General features: G+C 45.3%; 1 protein-coding gene across 1 annotated transcript; it reads left to right on the forward strand.

Annotated features, from left to right (window-relative positions):
• Positions 1–280: 280 nt before the first annotated feature.
• On the forward strand, positions 281–16888 carry BRAP (BRCA1 associated protein). The gene is made up of 12 exons (XM_062590574.1): positions 281–436; positions 701–850; positions 1611–1812; positions 2667–2856; positions 4509–4622; positions 5182–5330; positions 7967–8042; positions 8665–8803; positions 9283–9392; positions 11112–11201; positions 13139–13242; positions 14497–16888. The coding sequence occupies exons 1-12, from the start codon at positions 355–357 to the stop codon at positions 14855–14857; spliced, it is 1767 nt and encodes a 588-aa protein (XP_062446558.1). The 5' UTR covers positions 281–354; the 3' UTR covers positions 14858–16888.
• Positions 16889–17777: the final 889 nt, after the last annotated feature.

Raw genomic sequence — 17777 nt, forward strand, 5'->3', positions numbered from 1 at the left:
TCCCCCCCCCGCCGTGCTCCTGCCGCGCCCCCAGGGCCGCGCGTCCCCGCCGGGCCTCTCGCCCCCGGCGCCCCCCGCCGGGCCCTGTCTTGCCAGGAAGAGGGCAGGCTTCAGTGCCCTTTGACCCCCACCGCCGCCGCCAAGTCTCGCGAGAACTGGCCCGGAAGTCGCGCGAGGAGCAGCCGGATCCAGCTCGCAAGATCCTCCGCCGCCCCGCCCGCCGTCGCTACGTCACGGCGGCGCCGGCGTGACCCCGCCGGGGTCAGAGGGCAAAGGTGCGCGAGGCGGAAGCGGCGCCTCATCTCCGTTGGCGTCGGAGCGCGGCGGCGGCGGCGGCTCGCGGTGCCTGGGCCCATGAGCGTGTCCCTGGTGGTGATCCGGCTGGAGCTGGCCGAGCACTCGCCGCTGCCCGGCGGCTTCGCCTACAGCGCGGCCGGTGAGTCTGTCCGGGCCCGGTCGTTCCAGTCCGGTCCGCCTCGCTCCCGCCGGGGGCCTGGGCCTGGGCCTGGGCCTGGGGTGCGGGTCGGCTGTGCCCGCGGGGGGCGAGGGGCCTGCGCGTTTCTGAGGCAGCGGTGGGAGTCGAGGCGTTTGGGTTCTCGTGGGGGTATCGATGTCCTGGTGGCCCTGCTGGGTCCCGCTGCCACCAGTGTCGCGGCTCCGCTCCCGCTGGCCCGTCCCAAGCTCTCCCTTCCCTGCGCAGCTCCAGAGATGGCCGCGGAGGGCCCTGGGGCGGCCGTCCCAGCCTGCTTGGAGGGGAAGGGCCCTGGGGAGCGGGCAGCTATCCTCCACCAGCACCTTGGCCGCAGGGAGATGACCGACGTGATCATCGAGACCATCCAGCCCCGGCCAGGTACTGGTGTCAAGTGCTGGGTTTCGGGTTTGTGGTTATTGCCCCCTGCTTTATAAAGCTCCACCTTAATGTGGAAAGGAAGCAGGATGCTTCCCCAGGCATCAGGCCCTATGGGTGACAACTGTCTTAAGAGTTTTGGTATGGTAGAAATGCTCCTGGATTTGCAGGTCCCTAGTCAGTCATCGGTATTAGGAAACAATTGGAGAAGTTAGGGACTGTGTGTTGGGACTGGATAGGAAAGCTGGTTCTTCCTCACAAACACTTCTCACTGAGTAAAGCAGTAATTTATTTTGGGCTGTGCTGCTTGGCCTGTAGGAGTCAAATATTTCAGCTCTACTGATGTAATGTTGCTTGATAGATGGGAAGCTTAGGGACAGCAGTACCAAGTCCTGTCAAAGCTGCTATCAAAGCAGAGCAGAACTAGCGCGCTGCTGCGTGGCACAGCTTGCCCATACTCTGCAAACCTGCCCTTGTTACTTTGTGTTTGTGTCAGTGTCTGCTGGGATTTAGCCTGGCACAGTACAGAACTTGCCTAGCTGATTTTGCAGCTCTGAGGTCCTGCCAGAGGCTCTCACCAGGTGTCTGGCAGTTCCTGAGACTGCCTTGGAACAGCAAAGATTAGAGGTGTATGCTTCTGCTGCTTTCCAGGGATGTAATTTGGCTTCTCAGAGTGCTACTGTGTACATACAGGCTATGCTTAGAGAACAGTAGATGTTTCTGATGTGTGGTTAGTAATCTGAAAGCTTTTGATTTGTAAAAGATGAAACAAAAGCTGCCATGGAAGGAAGAAAATCTTCAGAGGCTACATCTGCTGAGGACAAAAATAAACATGACGATCAAAGTAAAGAGCGTGAGGCTGCTCCAGACTCGCCTTCAAAACAGCTCCCTGACCAGATTTCCTTCTTCAGCGGGAATCCATCAGTTGAAATAGTTCATGGCATTATGCATCTGTACAAAACAAAGTAAGAATGCTTGACTAATTGTAGCTGTAGTGGGAACAGTGCTCCTGAATCATGCCACCATCTGGAAGGGTGAGTTGCTCACCTGGAGGCTCTGGCTCCTGGGCTGGCCTAGCAGGGACAAACAGGAAGGGTGACTTTTCACCTGCGATGGCAGACCAGACGGTGCCTTGCATTAATGCTAGAACTTGAGGCTGGCTCAGGGCTCCCAGCTGTGGTGACGCCCCTCTGGGCAGAGAGTGCTCATGCCAGGGGCTGGCCGTAAGAACATATGACAAATGCTGGTTCCTGAAAGATGATATTTGAAAGCAACTTCTTGAGGGATCCCACGATTAAATTTTGACCTCAAGGATCTTGGCTGGAGGCCTAATGAGGTATCCAAAGTTGGAGATTTCATCCCTTATTTTAGAGATTGCAATTCTACACCATTCCCTAATAATTGCATGAGAACTTCCATTTCAGATTTTCCTGAAAGCTATCAGGAGACACAAAATGGGTATTTGAAATAGTAACAAACATTGCTCGCTCATTTTAGGAATAGTTATGAGCATCTGTGGCTTGCCAACTTCAACTCTTTCTATAGAAAAACAGATGTCAAATTATTCCTGACAATAGCATTGTTTTTTAGAGCTGCCCATTTTAATACTTTGCTAAAAAGGAATAGTTCCGTGTGGGTGTTGTAGACACTTGCACAACCCCTTGCTTCTTTCTTAAATATTTACAAATATGTAAAAGAGAATTGAGGTTAACAACAAAATTATTCTAAGAACTGCAGTTCTTGAAAGTGTGAAGTATCCAGTTGTGCCTTTGTCCTCCCTGTGAAATGACATGAAGTTGTCTAACTATTGTCTTATCAGCAAGATGACCTCCTTAAAAGAAGATGTAAGGCGCAGTGCCATGCTGTGCATCCTCACAGTCCCTGCTACAATGACCAGTCATGACCTGATGAAGTTTGTGGCCTCTTTCTATGAAGTAATTGAGCATATGAAAATCATCAGAGATTCTACTCCAAACCAGTACATGGTGCTGATAAAGTTTAGCTCACAGGTAAGAGCCAGAGATCCGTTTGTCATGAAAGCATGCCACAGTGTTGTATAGCTGCTGTTCAGGGGTGCTGTTTGGCTTCACAGGCCTGCTGTTAGCCAAGATTGTGCTTTGCCTGCTGTGAAACAGGCCTGTCGTGTTGCCCAGCTCTTTCTTGGGGCTGCTGACTAGGATTAGACCCACACTTTGAACTGGAAACAAGTGTCTGTCATGTTCTGCCTGTCCTATTTCTTTCTGACAGATATTTTTGAGAAAAAAAAACGAATGTGTAGACAAACTCTGTTCTGTGCTACCTCAGAGGTCAGTGTGCTCCTTGAATTTAATATTCTGCATAATATGTTCTTTCTAGTTTCAAAAAAAAGGAGTAAAAAGAGGACAGCATGTACCTCTGCATGATCACAAAGAGAGTAGTACATTGTGCTATGATGAACAGGAGGAATCCAGCCAGTTGGGGTTTGCTTGCCATTTAGAAAAGTCTTTGCCAGTTTTACTGGGGAGCTCGTGGTCTCCCAGACACTGCCAATATAGTGTGAAAAGGGCAGTATCCCTGAAAGCTGAGCCCAAGAGATGAATTGGTAACTAGACATCACATAGCTACTCACAGCTACTCTACTTCCTAAACTGCTTTAGGTGTTCCCTCTGGCAGTTCCTGCATGGACCCTCTCATTTGTATCTTCCTTTCTTCCAGCTGCAAACAAAATATTCTGGGGTTGTGGAGATAGTTTGGCCAGCCCTTCCCTCAACCATGAATGCTACGTGAGATATTTCCCACACCTTTTGTGAAGATGCAGTACTTGTATGTGTTCCGTATTATGGGCTGTTGACCCAAAGATGCATTTTTGCATATCACTTTGTTTCAACTTCAGGCAGATACCTAGTGCTGCACTGCTTTGCAGCAAAGCCATAAAGTCAATTCACTGTAAATTCCTGTTTCTTAGGAAGTTCTCTGAAGCCCTGTTTCCCACTGACCTCTAATGGCTGTCTCTGCAGGTGGCAAAAGCCTGTTTCACGGGCCTTTATGCATCTGGCTGGGACAACTAGGAATATGGGAACCTGGCATTCAGTTCATATGCATCTTGTGAGATCACTTGCTAGAGATAAGGTTTGGGTAGGTCACTGAGTGAATATGGATGACACGTTTGACGTGTTTTGCTTTGATTCTACCTCTTTGCAAGTGACTCTTGGAGATTGGTTCAGAGCATGCTTGAGTTGCTCCCAGTGAAATGGATCCCTTCCCGCAGTAAAATTGTTACTTTCCCTGACACAAGTATCTGTGTCCTGGAATGCAACCTTCTTATCCCATGGTTTTTAATTTTTTTTGCAAAGACACCAAATTTGTTTCACAATTGCATTGAAATTGCTGACAAGGGACAAAACTGATGCTGAAGGGAGAATCCTGTTATTGTTGCTGAGTACTGAAATATCAGAGTAGCAGTCACTGCTGTGAACTTTGCTTCTTGACGTCAATTCACTAAACCCAGTGTGGAGATGTGATGCCTGCTGGCAGGAGCTGATTCTCTGAAATATCTCTTCTGATATCATGGGACTTGGCGGAGCTGGGAAGAGAGGATGCAGCAGATTTCTCCTCTTCTTGCTTGGTAGTATCAGCTGCAAAGCTTTCTCTTTTTAACTGGCTTCCCTTGGTTTACACGTAGGCTGATGCAGATAGCTTTTATATGGCATGCAATGGTCGGCAGTTCAACTCTATAGAGGAAGATGTTTGCCAGCTGGTGTACGTAGAAAGAGCTGAAGTCTTCAAATCGGAAGATGTAAGTGTTTAGGTTGTGTGTGGGGGGAGAGGGGGAGTTGTTTGTATTGGGGTTGGTTTGTTTTGGTGTCCTCCCCACCCCCGGACTTGAGAGTTTTAACAGGATTATTTTGCACTGGGCACGACACTGTAAAAACTGTTTAACATCAATCCAAAGCTCATTTCCCATTTGTTTTTACTTGAGAGAGTTTTTTTGATGACTTTATGCGCTTCATGGCTTACCGCTGCGGCGTCTCTAATCTAAACCTGCCGTGTGCAATTGATTTGATGAATCCAGAAAACTGAGTCAGGCTAGTTGCAGATGCAGCAGCCACACTGAGCATATGAGGCTCACTGTGCGGTGAGGAGGCTGTGGTCTGTTAAATGTGTGGTAGATCACTTTTCTTTTGCATCTGGGAAATTTTTAACCACTGTGTAGACTCACAGGAATACCTAGGAGTGTTTTTGACTCCAGTGCCAGGAGTAATGAGAGAGAAGTTTAAGATTCATTCTATTGTAGAGGCTTAATTTATGGTGACTGGAAGATGCTGAGCAATTTGTCTCTGCTTTTTCTTTTGAAGGGGGCTAGCCTGCCTGTAATGGATCTCACAGAGCTCCCAAAGTGCACAGTGTGCCTGGAGAGGATGGATGAGTCTGTGAATGGGATCCTTACCACGCTGTGTAACCACAGCTTTCACAGCCAGTGTCTGCAGCGGTGGGAGGATACCACGTAAGAGGTTTTCCTTTATTTCCACATCTAAAGCTCTGCTTTGAGTGTGGTGGTTACATGCTGACAAGACTGGTTCTGCCCATCTGAGCATGGGGGCAAGAACTACTGCAAATTCTAATGCTTCTTTTCCCCATTAAGGGACTTGCAGAGAGAAATCTCCCTGTCAATAGTAATTGGACAAAGTTTCCTGTGGGCCTCACTGCTAAGGCAGCAGCACTGTTGTAGAGTATTGCAAATAGTGTTAAAATGTTATAGGATAGAAATACTGGAGCAAATAGCATTGCATGCACGTGCAGCCCTATTTCACTCGGTCTTTTTGTTCATTTGGTCATTGGTTTCCCTGGTATAGCTGAGGCTATGCTCTAGGTGGATCTCTACAGCTAGCTGGAGCCTAGAAGACACCTAGGGAACCCCTGAGGGCAGCAGTCCTGCCTGTCTCACTCGGAAGGATGAAGAGGAGCTTGGCTAGAGCAGGCTGTGCAAGGGGACAGGACTAGAATGAGATACAGAAGGAAGGCGGGGAAAAAAGACATAATGGCAAGGTCACGCCATAAATTGAAAAGGAGAGAGAGCTGCTCTAAGCAAGCAATATTGTAGAGGATGGGTAGAGGTTGAGCAATGGGAGGTTGTGTTCCTGGGGTGGTTTGGCCTGTCTCTGGCTCACTGAAACACTCTGGCACAGGCCAGTGCAAAGGGTCTGATTTGCCCCTGTACTCTGGTCTAGCAGAGGCTGTGTGCTTGCAGGTGTGATGTGTCCTGTCCAAAAGAGCACCTGCTGGCCCATCCAGTAGAGTTTTCACTGGACTTATCTGAATCCTGCTCACAATGTGAGATGGAAAGAAGATCCATGAAAAGGGTTAATTGAGATGTTAACAGACTGGTTAACTTTACTGGCAAAACACCCACCTGTCTTTAAAGCTGCTCTTCTCTCTACTGCTAACTCCTGTTCTTGCTCTTACTGTTCTGCACATTCCTTTACTTGGATGTTTCAATGTGTCTAAGTTTTCTGCAGCAGCACTCAATGCTGGTCAAGAGCTCTGTCACTTGTGCATGTTTTGCATTCTTCTGGACACTTTGCTACTCTACTACACATCAGGCAGTCATAGATACTGCAGCAGAAAGTTGCTGGACTGGAGCCCTATCTTCACTGTGTTTTCTTCTTTGTTACCAGTACCACTGGCTGTCTGACTAGCTGATAGACCAGGAGGGAAATGTCAACCCTTTCTGTGTGTATCGCTTGTAAGCCACAGTAACAGAACCTCAGTGGGATTTACAACGTTTGTAGCTATTCTAGTTTTTGTCGGCTTTGCCCTATGAATCAAAACCAGTTTAAATTTGGGGCAGTGGAGCTTAGCTAGTGTATGAACAAGATTCAAAGTAGTACTTCAATATAAGCTTTAAGAAGAAATTAAGCTCCCAATCCAGAAGAATAATAGCATAAAATTCCTACCGCCTTTGCTTAGGTACCACAGAGACTGTAAGTGCATGAATTTGTCTCGGAAGCTTACTGCAATGCACGTGTCTACTCCCATGATTACTTCTATGACTTATCCAGCAGCTAATGAAAAATACATGAACAGTCCTGGCAGCAGGATCCAGATCCTGGGTTACCTCCCTCTCTAGCTGAGTCTCCTAGTGGTTAGGATCTGGACAAGGGTTCCTTCTGGTCTTGGGTCTTCTATGTTTCTGACAGCACAGTGGTATAGTTTCATAAGATATTATAGCAGGGAGAGAGTCTTCTAGGGTACAGTTATTGGACGCTTTTTGTGGAAGTGCTGAAGCTGAATCCCTTGGGGGAGGGATGAAACTGAAGCTAGAGCTCTCATTCGCTGAGAGATGTTCTAAGTATCAGGCTATTTTTGCAAAGTGTAGGAACCTCCCTCTCCTACTTGGCTGTCTCAGCAGTGTGTAATTGCAGCATCTTTCCATAACAATGTGTAGCTGCTCCACAAAACCTTGTGGATAATGGAGAACACCTAAGAAATAAAGTGGTCTTTTATGACCACTTTATTAGGTGATAGGTCTTTTATGATTGGACTGCCCTCATCTAATGAGAAGGCTACAAAAACCTTCACTTTCTACATACCTTTTGCTTCACTAGAGCACTGAATTTGCTCCTGCTTTCTCAGCTGTTCTCCGCAAAGACCAAGGTGATTATTGTGATCATAGCTCTCAACTGAAGATGTTGTCAATTGGCAGCAGTCCAGAGAAGCAATGTTTAGGCATGTGTATGAGTGTTCCTTGCAGTGCTTGCAGCTGAGGCAGAGCAGTGCTTCTTGAACTCTGCCATTGCCTTTGTGCTTACATGGCAGATGCTGAGGTCACTGGTAGCCCCACTGCTACTCTTGGTTGCAGCTGTTCTTCTTACCTGGGCTGCAGCAAAACCAGGTCAAACTGAGACTGTAGAATGGCTTTGGAAAAACCAATACTTTTTCTGTCATTTTCTGGCTTAAAATGATAGACTTGTGTGGCATGGAGACAAATTCGAGTTGCAAAAATGAGCTGAGAGATACATGCATGTAGGGAGTGTCCCACTGCATAAAGTGTTCACTTTGAGATCTCCAGCTCTATTTTTAATTACCGTAATATTACGGTAGAGTTCCTCGTTTCTAATCATGATGCTTATTGCCCTCTAGGTGTCCTGTCTGCAGATACTGCCAAACGCCTGAGCCAGTGGAAGAGAACAAGTGTTTTGAGTGTGGAGTTCAAGAAGTAAGTAGGTGGGTGGATGGTGAGCAAGATCTAGACTAGATTTGACTGTGCTGCTGCACTGTTTACTTTTGGGGTTAATTCTGTGGCTACTGTTGGACTGATTTTACCGGTCAGTGATGTATCCACTTTCCTTTTGAGTCAGAATCAGTACTGGGAAGGGATATTGCCACCCAGGTTTTCCTGTTCTTACAAATGTTTCCCATCCTTAGAGACATATTAGAGTATAAGCTGATCAGAGCTTATGTGATTAGATGCATGTTATAGCAGGGGGCTAAACTAACAATGAACAGTTTTAGTCTGTGTTCTTCAGAGATTGCTTTCATGGTCCTGCCATGCTGCCTTGTTCATTAATCGAGGCCATTCTTCCATCCATGCTTGTGGTAGTATCAAAGTGCCTGGCACCTGCAAGCTAATAATTGGCGTGAATGAGCAGGTACTCCTTCTCTTTAGCCTTTAATCTGAGTGAGGCTTCAAAGAGGAGAAAAAGCAAATGCTTTCTAAGAAAGTGACTGGAAATACACAGCATCAACAGGACATCGGTGTCCTTGATCCTACTTTCTCAAAGCTTTGGTACCACTGCTTGACAGTATTGTACGAACAGGGTTTTACCTTCTGTTGGCAGAACCTTTGGATCTGTTTAATCTGTGGGCACATAGGCTGTGGCCGGTATGTAAGTCGACATGCTTACAAACATTTTGAGGAGACCCAGCACACCTATGCAATGCAGCTGACCAACCACAGAGTCTGGGATTATGCTGGAGGTAAGTGGTCTCTTCCCATCTTGTAGGATGATCTTGTTTGTAAAAGCAACTTTTGAGACTCCTTGATAAGAACACTTGCAATAAAACTTTATTAGAGATAAAGGGGTTTGCATCTCTGCTAACTTGTCTTTTGAGAACATCCATCTGCTCTCTTAATAGCAGCTTTTGTGGGACTGTTCCAGATGGGAGAGGGAGAATGTGGTTCTGGGTGGTCCTGTAGCCTCTGTGGAATGTGTTTGTTACTCACTTTCCATCAATTTGCCCTAAGGTATGAAAACAGGCTGTTGTAGACACCTTACAGGATATTTACTACGTGAAGTCTGCTAAATAAAAAATACATCTGTTGTTGGCTTCCTGCCTTACTAATACGCTGTTGCAGCAGTCTGCGTGGTTAATTGTGCTGCATGAAGTATTTCCATTGGTGTCAACCTGGATGTTCTTAAATTAAAACTCCTTTTGAATGAATTTTCTCTTCTCAGATAACTATGTCCATCGACTGGTTGCAAGTAAAACTGATGGGAAGATAGTTCAGTATGAGTGTGAGGGAGATATGTGTCAGGAAGAGAAAATTGATGCCTTACAATTAGAGGTAAATATTTTGGCTCTTTGGACTCTGCTTTGTGCTGCTGTGTCAAATGAAATGTTTCAAATCCAGACACGACTACAGAAAAATGACATCAGCTTATGCAGCAGATCTGCTCCCTGCATGTAGGCTATCATCTTCAGGCAGAAGCAGGATGTTTTTACTGTGTTTTGTTTTGTTTTTGTGTTTTTCTCCTTTCACTCTCCCTTTCTCCTTCCCTCCCCTCCTGCAAACTCCTCTTGGCTCTGCATAGCCAATGCAGCTAAGAGTAAGCTGGCTGCAACCTCACCCTGTGCACACTAGCAGACTGAAGATTAGCCAGTTGCACTGCTGCAAACTGAGGTCAGTGGAGTGAGAAATGGTCCAAGTGCCCAGATTCACTCATTATTCACTCTTAGCATTAGTGGATCTCTGACTTGGCTTAAATGCCCAGGATATGCATGGAACTGTCAACATGAGCAGTTTTGCTTGTAAACAGAGCAGGTGTGTCGGAATCCATAGCTGTGTGCTTATCCTGGCTCCCAGAGGAGGCTAACAGGCTTGTCTGAGAGCAGCCTGGTTCTGCTCCTTTCCCTTGAACATATTTTTCTATTATTATTATTTTTATTTATTTATTTTCTACCGGTTTGCCAGCTTCTCTCACAAACTGAAAGTGTTGAGGCCACAAAAACCAAGGTCCATGTGTGGTGTTTTTTTCCTTGGCAATGATCTATCTTAAGGAAAGAAAAACTCAAATTGCTACTCTACTGAGGCATATACTGCAACATAATTTCAGCCACATGAGACATAAGCAAGTCTGAGGAGGAGCAAAACATAGAGACCAGCCTCTGTAAACTTACTGCTCAAAATAGTACTTGTTTGCTTTTTCATGAATTTTCTGAGTTATAAAGGCTGAAACAGCTATTTTTAACCCTTATTTTTAAGAACTTGGTGTATAAAATATGTAAAATACCTCTATCTAGCTTATTAGATCTAAATGTTTGCAGAGAGTGGACTTCGCAGTCTATTTTTTTGGTTTCTGATATCACTGAGGGTGTTCATAGCTTTTTACTCCTGTTTAATTCTAATGTAAAGGCCTAATTTGGTGCTTATTAGCCTGATGTTAAGAAGTGGTTGCGTTTTCCAGCATCCTCGTAAGTCAACTGCAGAACCAAGAGGGAAAAGATGGGATGTAAGGCACCATGTCGTAGTTGAGATGCCAAAATAACATTGGATGAGCCATCCTTGAGAGAGAACAATTCTTGAGAATAGTGTGTGTTTACCCTTTTCCTGTTGGGCAGTGAATAGAGAACTCAGCAACTCAACCTTTGAAATTTCAGGCCCTCATTGTAGGGATGGTTGATGTTTCATTGTTCTGTGGAGTGTAAAACTTCTAGAGGCTTATTGTTACTATAAAGAACTTTTCTTTTAAAAGTACTCAACACAATATTGGATACAGCTTGGGGGGAGGGAGCGGAATTTTCACTTGGTTCTTGCTGTTGTCCTCAAAAGGCTTTACTTTGTTTTTTTAAACAAAGTGATTTGATGTAAAGTGTCTTGATTTTTAAACTAAATTAGTGAAACACATCTGCTGGATCTGTGGTTTGCAGGTCTGTTCAGAATGCTCTTTATGCTCAATTTCATTTGACTAAATTGATTTTGGTATTGGAGTCCTTCTGGTTTCTTAATCAGCATAGCCACTCTTTTGAAAAAGCTGACTGTTCTGTGTGTGTTATGTGATCGTAGTACTCATATCTGCTAACAAGCCAGCTGGAATCACAGCGAATCTATTGGGAAAACAAGATCGTCCGAATAGAAAAGGATACGGCTGAAGAGGTGAGCTCTGCCCTGGGCTTGTGTGAGAACTCTGCTGAAACAGGCCCCTGGATGCTGTTAACTTAAATGGGAGATGAAGCTGTTCAGTCCCTTGTAGAGCTCGAATTTTGCACAATGTAACCTCGCATAGCCTGTTTCACTACCAGCTGAGAAAATTGGCTCCAAGATGTATCCTTTATCTCAATACTCAGATCTAGCAATTTGCTGCTCAGTGGTGCAGAGGCAGGTAGATTGCCACCTAGATTGAAGGCTTATTTACATGTGCTGCTCGGGAGTCTGCAGCAGTGGTGAAAGCAAGGCTGTGCTGTTGCAGGATCACTGCTTGCTGATCCAATCTGTCTTATGCTGAAGTGCATCTCTAGGGGTGGTTAGTGTAGTATAGACAGTGCAACTCTAATTTGTTTGGATGCGGAAAGTGGAAGCTGTCTTTCTGTACCAAACACGTACTGATTTTTCTTTTCTTTGTGATCTCCCTATGGACCCTCATCACCCATTGGGAAAAGTTTAGAGTCTCCTACTATAATGCATTCTGTAGGTAGGCTGGCATCAAAATGTCATGAGTAAAAATTTAGTGAGAATACCTTTAATGCTTCTCACTCTATGTAGATCCTTTTAACTGGGTTTAAAGTGAGTCAGGACATGCACTTGAGTCCATAACTTCACTGTCTGCATGACTTCTAATTAGTCATTAACTCTCTGCAGTTAAGTAGCATCCTAAATGTAGAAATCATGACTCTAATATCATCAAAATAGTGATCAACCCTGGTTTAAAGAACAGTCCTATACATTTTATGAAAATGTCTACAAAAGAAAAAGCTATGGTAAAAATAATCTCGCACATGACCAGAAACACAATCCACCAACGAGAAACACAATCCACCAACCAATCTCCAACTGAAACAACTCTGATAAATGCCCTAAATGTTGTTTTATGCTTAAAGACCCTTACAATTTATTCATGGCATTCTATCCATGCAAGTCTCATCTGGATCAGTGCCACTATGCAGTGTATTCCATTATCACTGCTTGGGCTACTTCCCCAAATTAACCATCAGCTGCATAAATATTCAGTGATTAAGGCTGGAAGGCTTAAAACCTGCTCTGGCATCGTTGGGGACAGTATGTGTGCTACCACTGACATTATCTAGATTGCTCCTCCAGGAAAGCATTTTTCCTTTTAATTCCTGTTGTCACCACCTCCAAGTGTGCTTTGGACATTATGGGGGAAATGGGTACTTCTGTCTATAAATCTGTGAAGTCTTGTGTCAGAACCTGTTTCTGTGTGTTGTATGTAATGCTTAGAGGACTGGAGTATAATTTTCTTCAACAGCAGTGGCCTCCAGTTTTGTAATAGAAGGTAAGAGGAAGCCGATGTATGTGTTTCTGTTTGCATTTTGCGTGACTAAGATATTCATGTCAGTAGGTCACTGTCTTATGACAGCAGACTGCTGAGTCAATGCTGATGAAAATAGCATGTTCATTTTCAGACTTTGACCATGCTTATTTGAAGTTTAGTTTAAAACAAGCAAAAGCCTTGTATTGTAAACGCCCTAGGATGAAAATTTAAGTTTGCTGGCAGATGCAAAAAAATATCTGAGAGAATGACTAAATGAATGCTAAATTGCAGTAAATAAAAGAAGTTACAGATCTGATACAGCCTTTTTGAATGGAATCCCTTAGCACAATTTGCAGCTTGAGTTGCTGTTCTTTATGAGCAACTTCCACGGTAACATGGTTCATGTTGGGATAACCGCAAAGCGTAATGCAGAGGGTTTTAATCCAAACTGGCAGCATTTGCTCTTCTCACGCATGTGAACTTTTGCTTACCTGGGTTCAGTAATTGGTCAAAGTCTAGAAACCACTCCAGAAAAATGAATGTCCTAATGAAAGTGTGCAGGACTTTGATCTGTTTGAAATATCTGTGTGTTTGTTTTTAGATTAACAACATGAAGTCCAAATTTAAAGAGACCATTGAGAAGTGTGACAGTCTGGAACAGAGGCTGAATGACTTGCTCAAAGAAAAGCAGTCTGTCGAAAGGAAGTGGGTACTGCTGCCAGGTTTAGCTGCATGCAGCCATTAACACTCAACACACTTGCATCCAAAAAGGGGGGGGAAAAAGTCTTGCTATTCCTGTGTATTTTTGAGCTATTTAAACTGGTATAGTGAGAGCCCAGCTTACTTTTTTTTAAAAAAAGCTCCCGTTTCTGTGGGTGTTCATGAATGTGCCTGGTGAATGGAATGCAGCTTTGGGGATCTTGGCTCTTTTCACGTGGTCTGCATAGTTAGCATTCAGTAAAACCTCTCTTCCTCTGCCTGCTCAGGAGTAGGCACCACTCTGTTTTGTTTTTGGAGGATACATCCTCCAAAGAGGAAAGAGCCCAGCAGAGGCATCTTGCCCAGCACAGAATTATGTCAGTCTTGAAGTGCCGAGATGAAGGATGTCAAGCGTATGGGGCCTGAGTGGTTGGGTGCATTCCAGCTCCTTAGGTGGGACCGTGTGGTCTCTTTCTTCTAGACCACCAAACCCCTAGCATTGCCGCCTCTCCATCTGTCCTGGCGGTAGCAGGGAGCTCGAGCTGCGGAGCTGTGGTTCGTGCAGCTCACCTGGCTGAGTGGAAAGCAGTCTGCATGTGATGCCGGCAGACTTTCAGGGGAGAAGCGTTGTTTGTGTAACATGATGCTACTGATCTCCTTGTGGGAGCATCTTGCTTCCCCGTGAAGTGATGTCCTCAGGGTCTTGTTGTATTCAGAGTGTGGTGGGAGCCAGGATCTGGAAATCCCCAACTCTCCTTAGCTTTCTAAGGACCATATATAACATCTGTATCATCTTAGGCACCTATTCCCTAAATTTCCGATGCACATTCAAGGTTACAGTCCGAACCTTCCCCCACACCCTATCTGTTGCCTGCATTAATGGCCTTTGCTACCATTGCCTAACTCGTGAGGGAAAGGTTTCTCCTGGGTTATGCAGAGTGAGTGACAAAGCTGTGATTCTGCTCCCACAATATCTTATTCTATGTGCAAGTAACATGTGGAGGCAAGCAGGTGTTAGCAGGCCTAATGCTGGATAGAAAATTCCTGGGGAGGTTTGAAGTCCTTTTGTGTTTTGTCTGTTTTTTCCCCTTCGCCATCTTTTGCCAGGAGGCCCCAATCAAGTCCCAAGTTATCCTGGTAGGGCTGAGGGTGGCTGGGGGTCAGGTGCCCTAAGGACTGAAAGTAAAAAGGAGGCAGTAATGTCCGATCTAGGTGTATTGCTCTTCTTTTTCTTTCCTGACTTGTGCTTCTATCTGCAAGGTGTTCTCAGCTGAATAACAAAGTGGCTAAACTTTCCAATGAACTGAAAGAGGAGCAAGAACTGAACAAGTGTTTGCGAGCAAATCAAGCCTTGCTTCAGAACAAACTAAAGGAGGAGGAGAGAGTGTTAAAGGAAACCTGTGAACAGAAGGACCTGCAGATCTCAGAAATCCAGGAGCAGTTGCGGGATGTCATGTTCTACTTAGAGACACAACAGAAAATCAATCACCTCCCAGCTGAGACCCGACAGGAGATCCAGGAAGGACAGATCAACATTGCAGTGGCATCTTCTGCCAGCTCCTCCACGGGGGGTATGGGCAAACCTTCTTCCCGGAGAGGCCGCGGTAAGAGGGGCAAATGAGAGTCGGAACACACCACTGCCACATGAAAACTGGCCACGCTCCTGGCAGGCCAGGTCTATCTCTTGGGACTCTGGCTGTGAACGCCCAGTTCAGTAAAGCTCAGCTAGAAATTGTCTTCAGAGCTTCTCATAAAACTGGTTGCCAGTCAATGGAGGTGTCTGTGGTATTTAAAAGCATTTCACTGCACTATTTAGCTACTTTTAGGCTGATGTTAAAGACCATTTTGCCTCCCTACCTTTTCAAAGCCCCTCCTATGATGCATTTGACTTTCTTGGAGATCGTGCTGTTCTGGGGGTCGGTGTGTATGTGTGGCAGAGGGGTGGGGAAGGGCACATACATGTGTTAAACATCACATTCCCTATGGGGGTGTTGTAGACTAGACCTAATGTTTAAGGCTTCCCAGGTCCTTCTCCCCTGCCTCCTATGGATTACAAGTATTCTCAATGGTTTTATTTAAGAAAAAATGTAAATTAGATTGTGTACCTCTTCTTTTAGTATATGCAGTCCAGACGCTGCAGAACTGTTAGTGCAGGAGTAAGACTGTAGTTTGGAAATAAAAAGGAGCGTGGTGTGGAAAATAAACTATCTTAGTGGTGTAAGAAACTAAATGAGTACTAAAGGATGCTATCTAGGGTATTAAATGTTTTAAGGGACTTTGCTGAGCTACTACTTCATTTTAAAGATGGCCCTTAAAAGCCAGTGCTAACTGCCTTTGGGGCAGAGAGCATCAAAGGCTTTAAACTCTGCAAATTGTCTAACATGGTTATTTTTCAGGCATTTCTGTAAGTTAAATAGAACCTTCTTTACAAAGACTAGTAGATACTGAGTACGAACAGCCATGGCAGTGTCCTGATTTTCCCAGAGTGGTGCATACACTTTCCCTCTGTCAGCTGCACTAGGAATATGTTGGTATATGCTCCAGTGCTGCCCTCAAACTGAGGTGGGGAGGGTGACTAACACAGCGTTTTCTGCATTCGCTTCCTACGTGCCAGTACTCAGCCTTTGCACGAGCTGCCAGCCCCAGCCTGCAGGGCTGCCGCGCTCCGGGCTCGGCCTGCGGAGCCGAATGCGCTGCCCTGCACCAGGACCCTCACCGGTAGGTGCAGCGGTTGTATCCAGTTGCTGTGATCACACAACATGAAATATGGCTCTATCCAAAATCTTGGTTGGCAAAACCATTGTTGTTTGCTCAAAAGTGCACAGACTCCTTAAAGGAAATCTGTGGAAAAATCTGTCTTTTTTCGTCTTCGGAGGCATACTGAATGTGATGCTCTGGAGTGGGAACGGTTTTACGCTGACTGGAGAAGCAAATGTCCTTGATGCTGTGTTGCGCTCACAGCCTGAGAGTTTAAGGCTGCACCTTTGTGTAAAAAAAAAAAAAAAAAAAAAAAAAAATGGCTGGGGAGTTCTCGGATCGTAGCACGATCCTTTTCGTGCTATCCCACGTTAGAGCTGTGGGAACAGCCTTGACGTTAGGCTGTAACACTGAAAATGCAGCTGCAACTTACCAGCTCCAAACTGGAGCAAAAAAATAAAACAACTAGTCTTTGACAGAAATTCTTTTTGGCCAATGGAAAGGAATGAGTTATAATAAGTAGAACTCTAGTAAGGTCTTTATTTAATCTGCTTCATGACTGGCAGAGTTTACTTCTTTTGGGAAGTATCAGACTTCCTTACTTTGAAATACGTGACTCTTGTTAATGCACTCACGTGTCCGTTGTTTTGGTTTGAAGATCTGCCCCAATCATCCGGAACTTCTACCTTTTCTAACTTTGTAGCATGAATGTGCACCAACTCTTTTCTAGTGTGTGGATTGTACAACCAGGCCTCTGCCTTCTGTAAGATATTCTAAAGAGTTAGAGATATACAACACAGCTTGCTCTCCTATAGAAACTATTTTATTTAAGATATATTTTTCCACCATCTAAGATCCTCCTACCTTTTGCTGAAAGCTTGCTTTATGTAGAACACTGAGATGCTGAACTGTATCTTGGAATTCATTTTCAAAAAATGTGATTGAAAAATTAAAACGGCGTACAGTATTTTTGTTTCTGTATTTAAGTGGAAGTGGAGGGAGGAGATGGCGGGGGAAGGATGAAATGTGCCCTGCTCTTAAAGCTGTTACTTTTAAGTCAACGGCAAAGCTGTCTAAACTAGTCTTTGGTCATGTTTGAGTTAGGGGGAAGTTTGGTTCAGCTGAGCAAGCTCTGCTAACTAATAAGGCTGAGCAATTCTCTCTGGCTCGTGAAAAGGGGGCAGCTAACGCAGAAAAGGCACGGCTTGTTGAACGAGTGCCTCTGTGTTCAAGCTAGTTGCCAGATTACGCCCAGTCCTCGAAGAGCTCCTCCGGTTTCTCCTAAATTCAGGCTAGGTGGCAAGGTGACCTGAAGTGTGCATCTGTGGTGTTTACACACTGCTGTGGTAAACAGGCTTCCCCCGCGCTGCTGCTGGGTGAGGCTTGCAGCGCCCTCCGTGCAGTCCTTCCCCGGGGGGACCGTGCTCTTTATCCTGCCGCTGGGCAGAAATGGAGCCAGTGAGGTTTGAGGACACGGCGGGGGGAGTCTGTGGGGAAGGGTAAACTTCCAGCAGAAGCTGGTCCACACCTCGTGCTCACTCATCATCTGGACGCCTGAAAAAAGCAGCGTTTCCTAGACCTCTTTAGCCTGTGGTCAAGTTTTGACATCTGCAACTCAAACATCTGGGCAGATTTGTGGCTAATGACTCAGCACCGGAACAGTAAAAGGTTTCAGCAGCATGGAGCTTCCCCCAAGTGCTGCCAGCTGAGATTGGCCAAGGTCCTGCTGTGATTAAAGTCTTAAAATAGATTTTATTTTCTTTCTAAAAAAAAAAAATCATGAAGGAAAATTTCTTACCTGCTGAACAGCGAAGGGGTTATGCTGTCTCCGCTGATGCTGTGGC

The sequence above is a fragment of the Rhea pennata genome, chromosome 17 (assembly GCF_028389875.1).
Source record: "Rhea pennata isolate bPtePen1 chromosome 17, bPtePen1.pri, whole genome shotgun sequence".
Classification (NCBI taxonomy): Eukaryota; Metazoa; Chordata; class Aves; order Rheiformes; family Rheidae; genus Rhea; species Rhea pennata.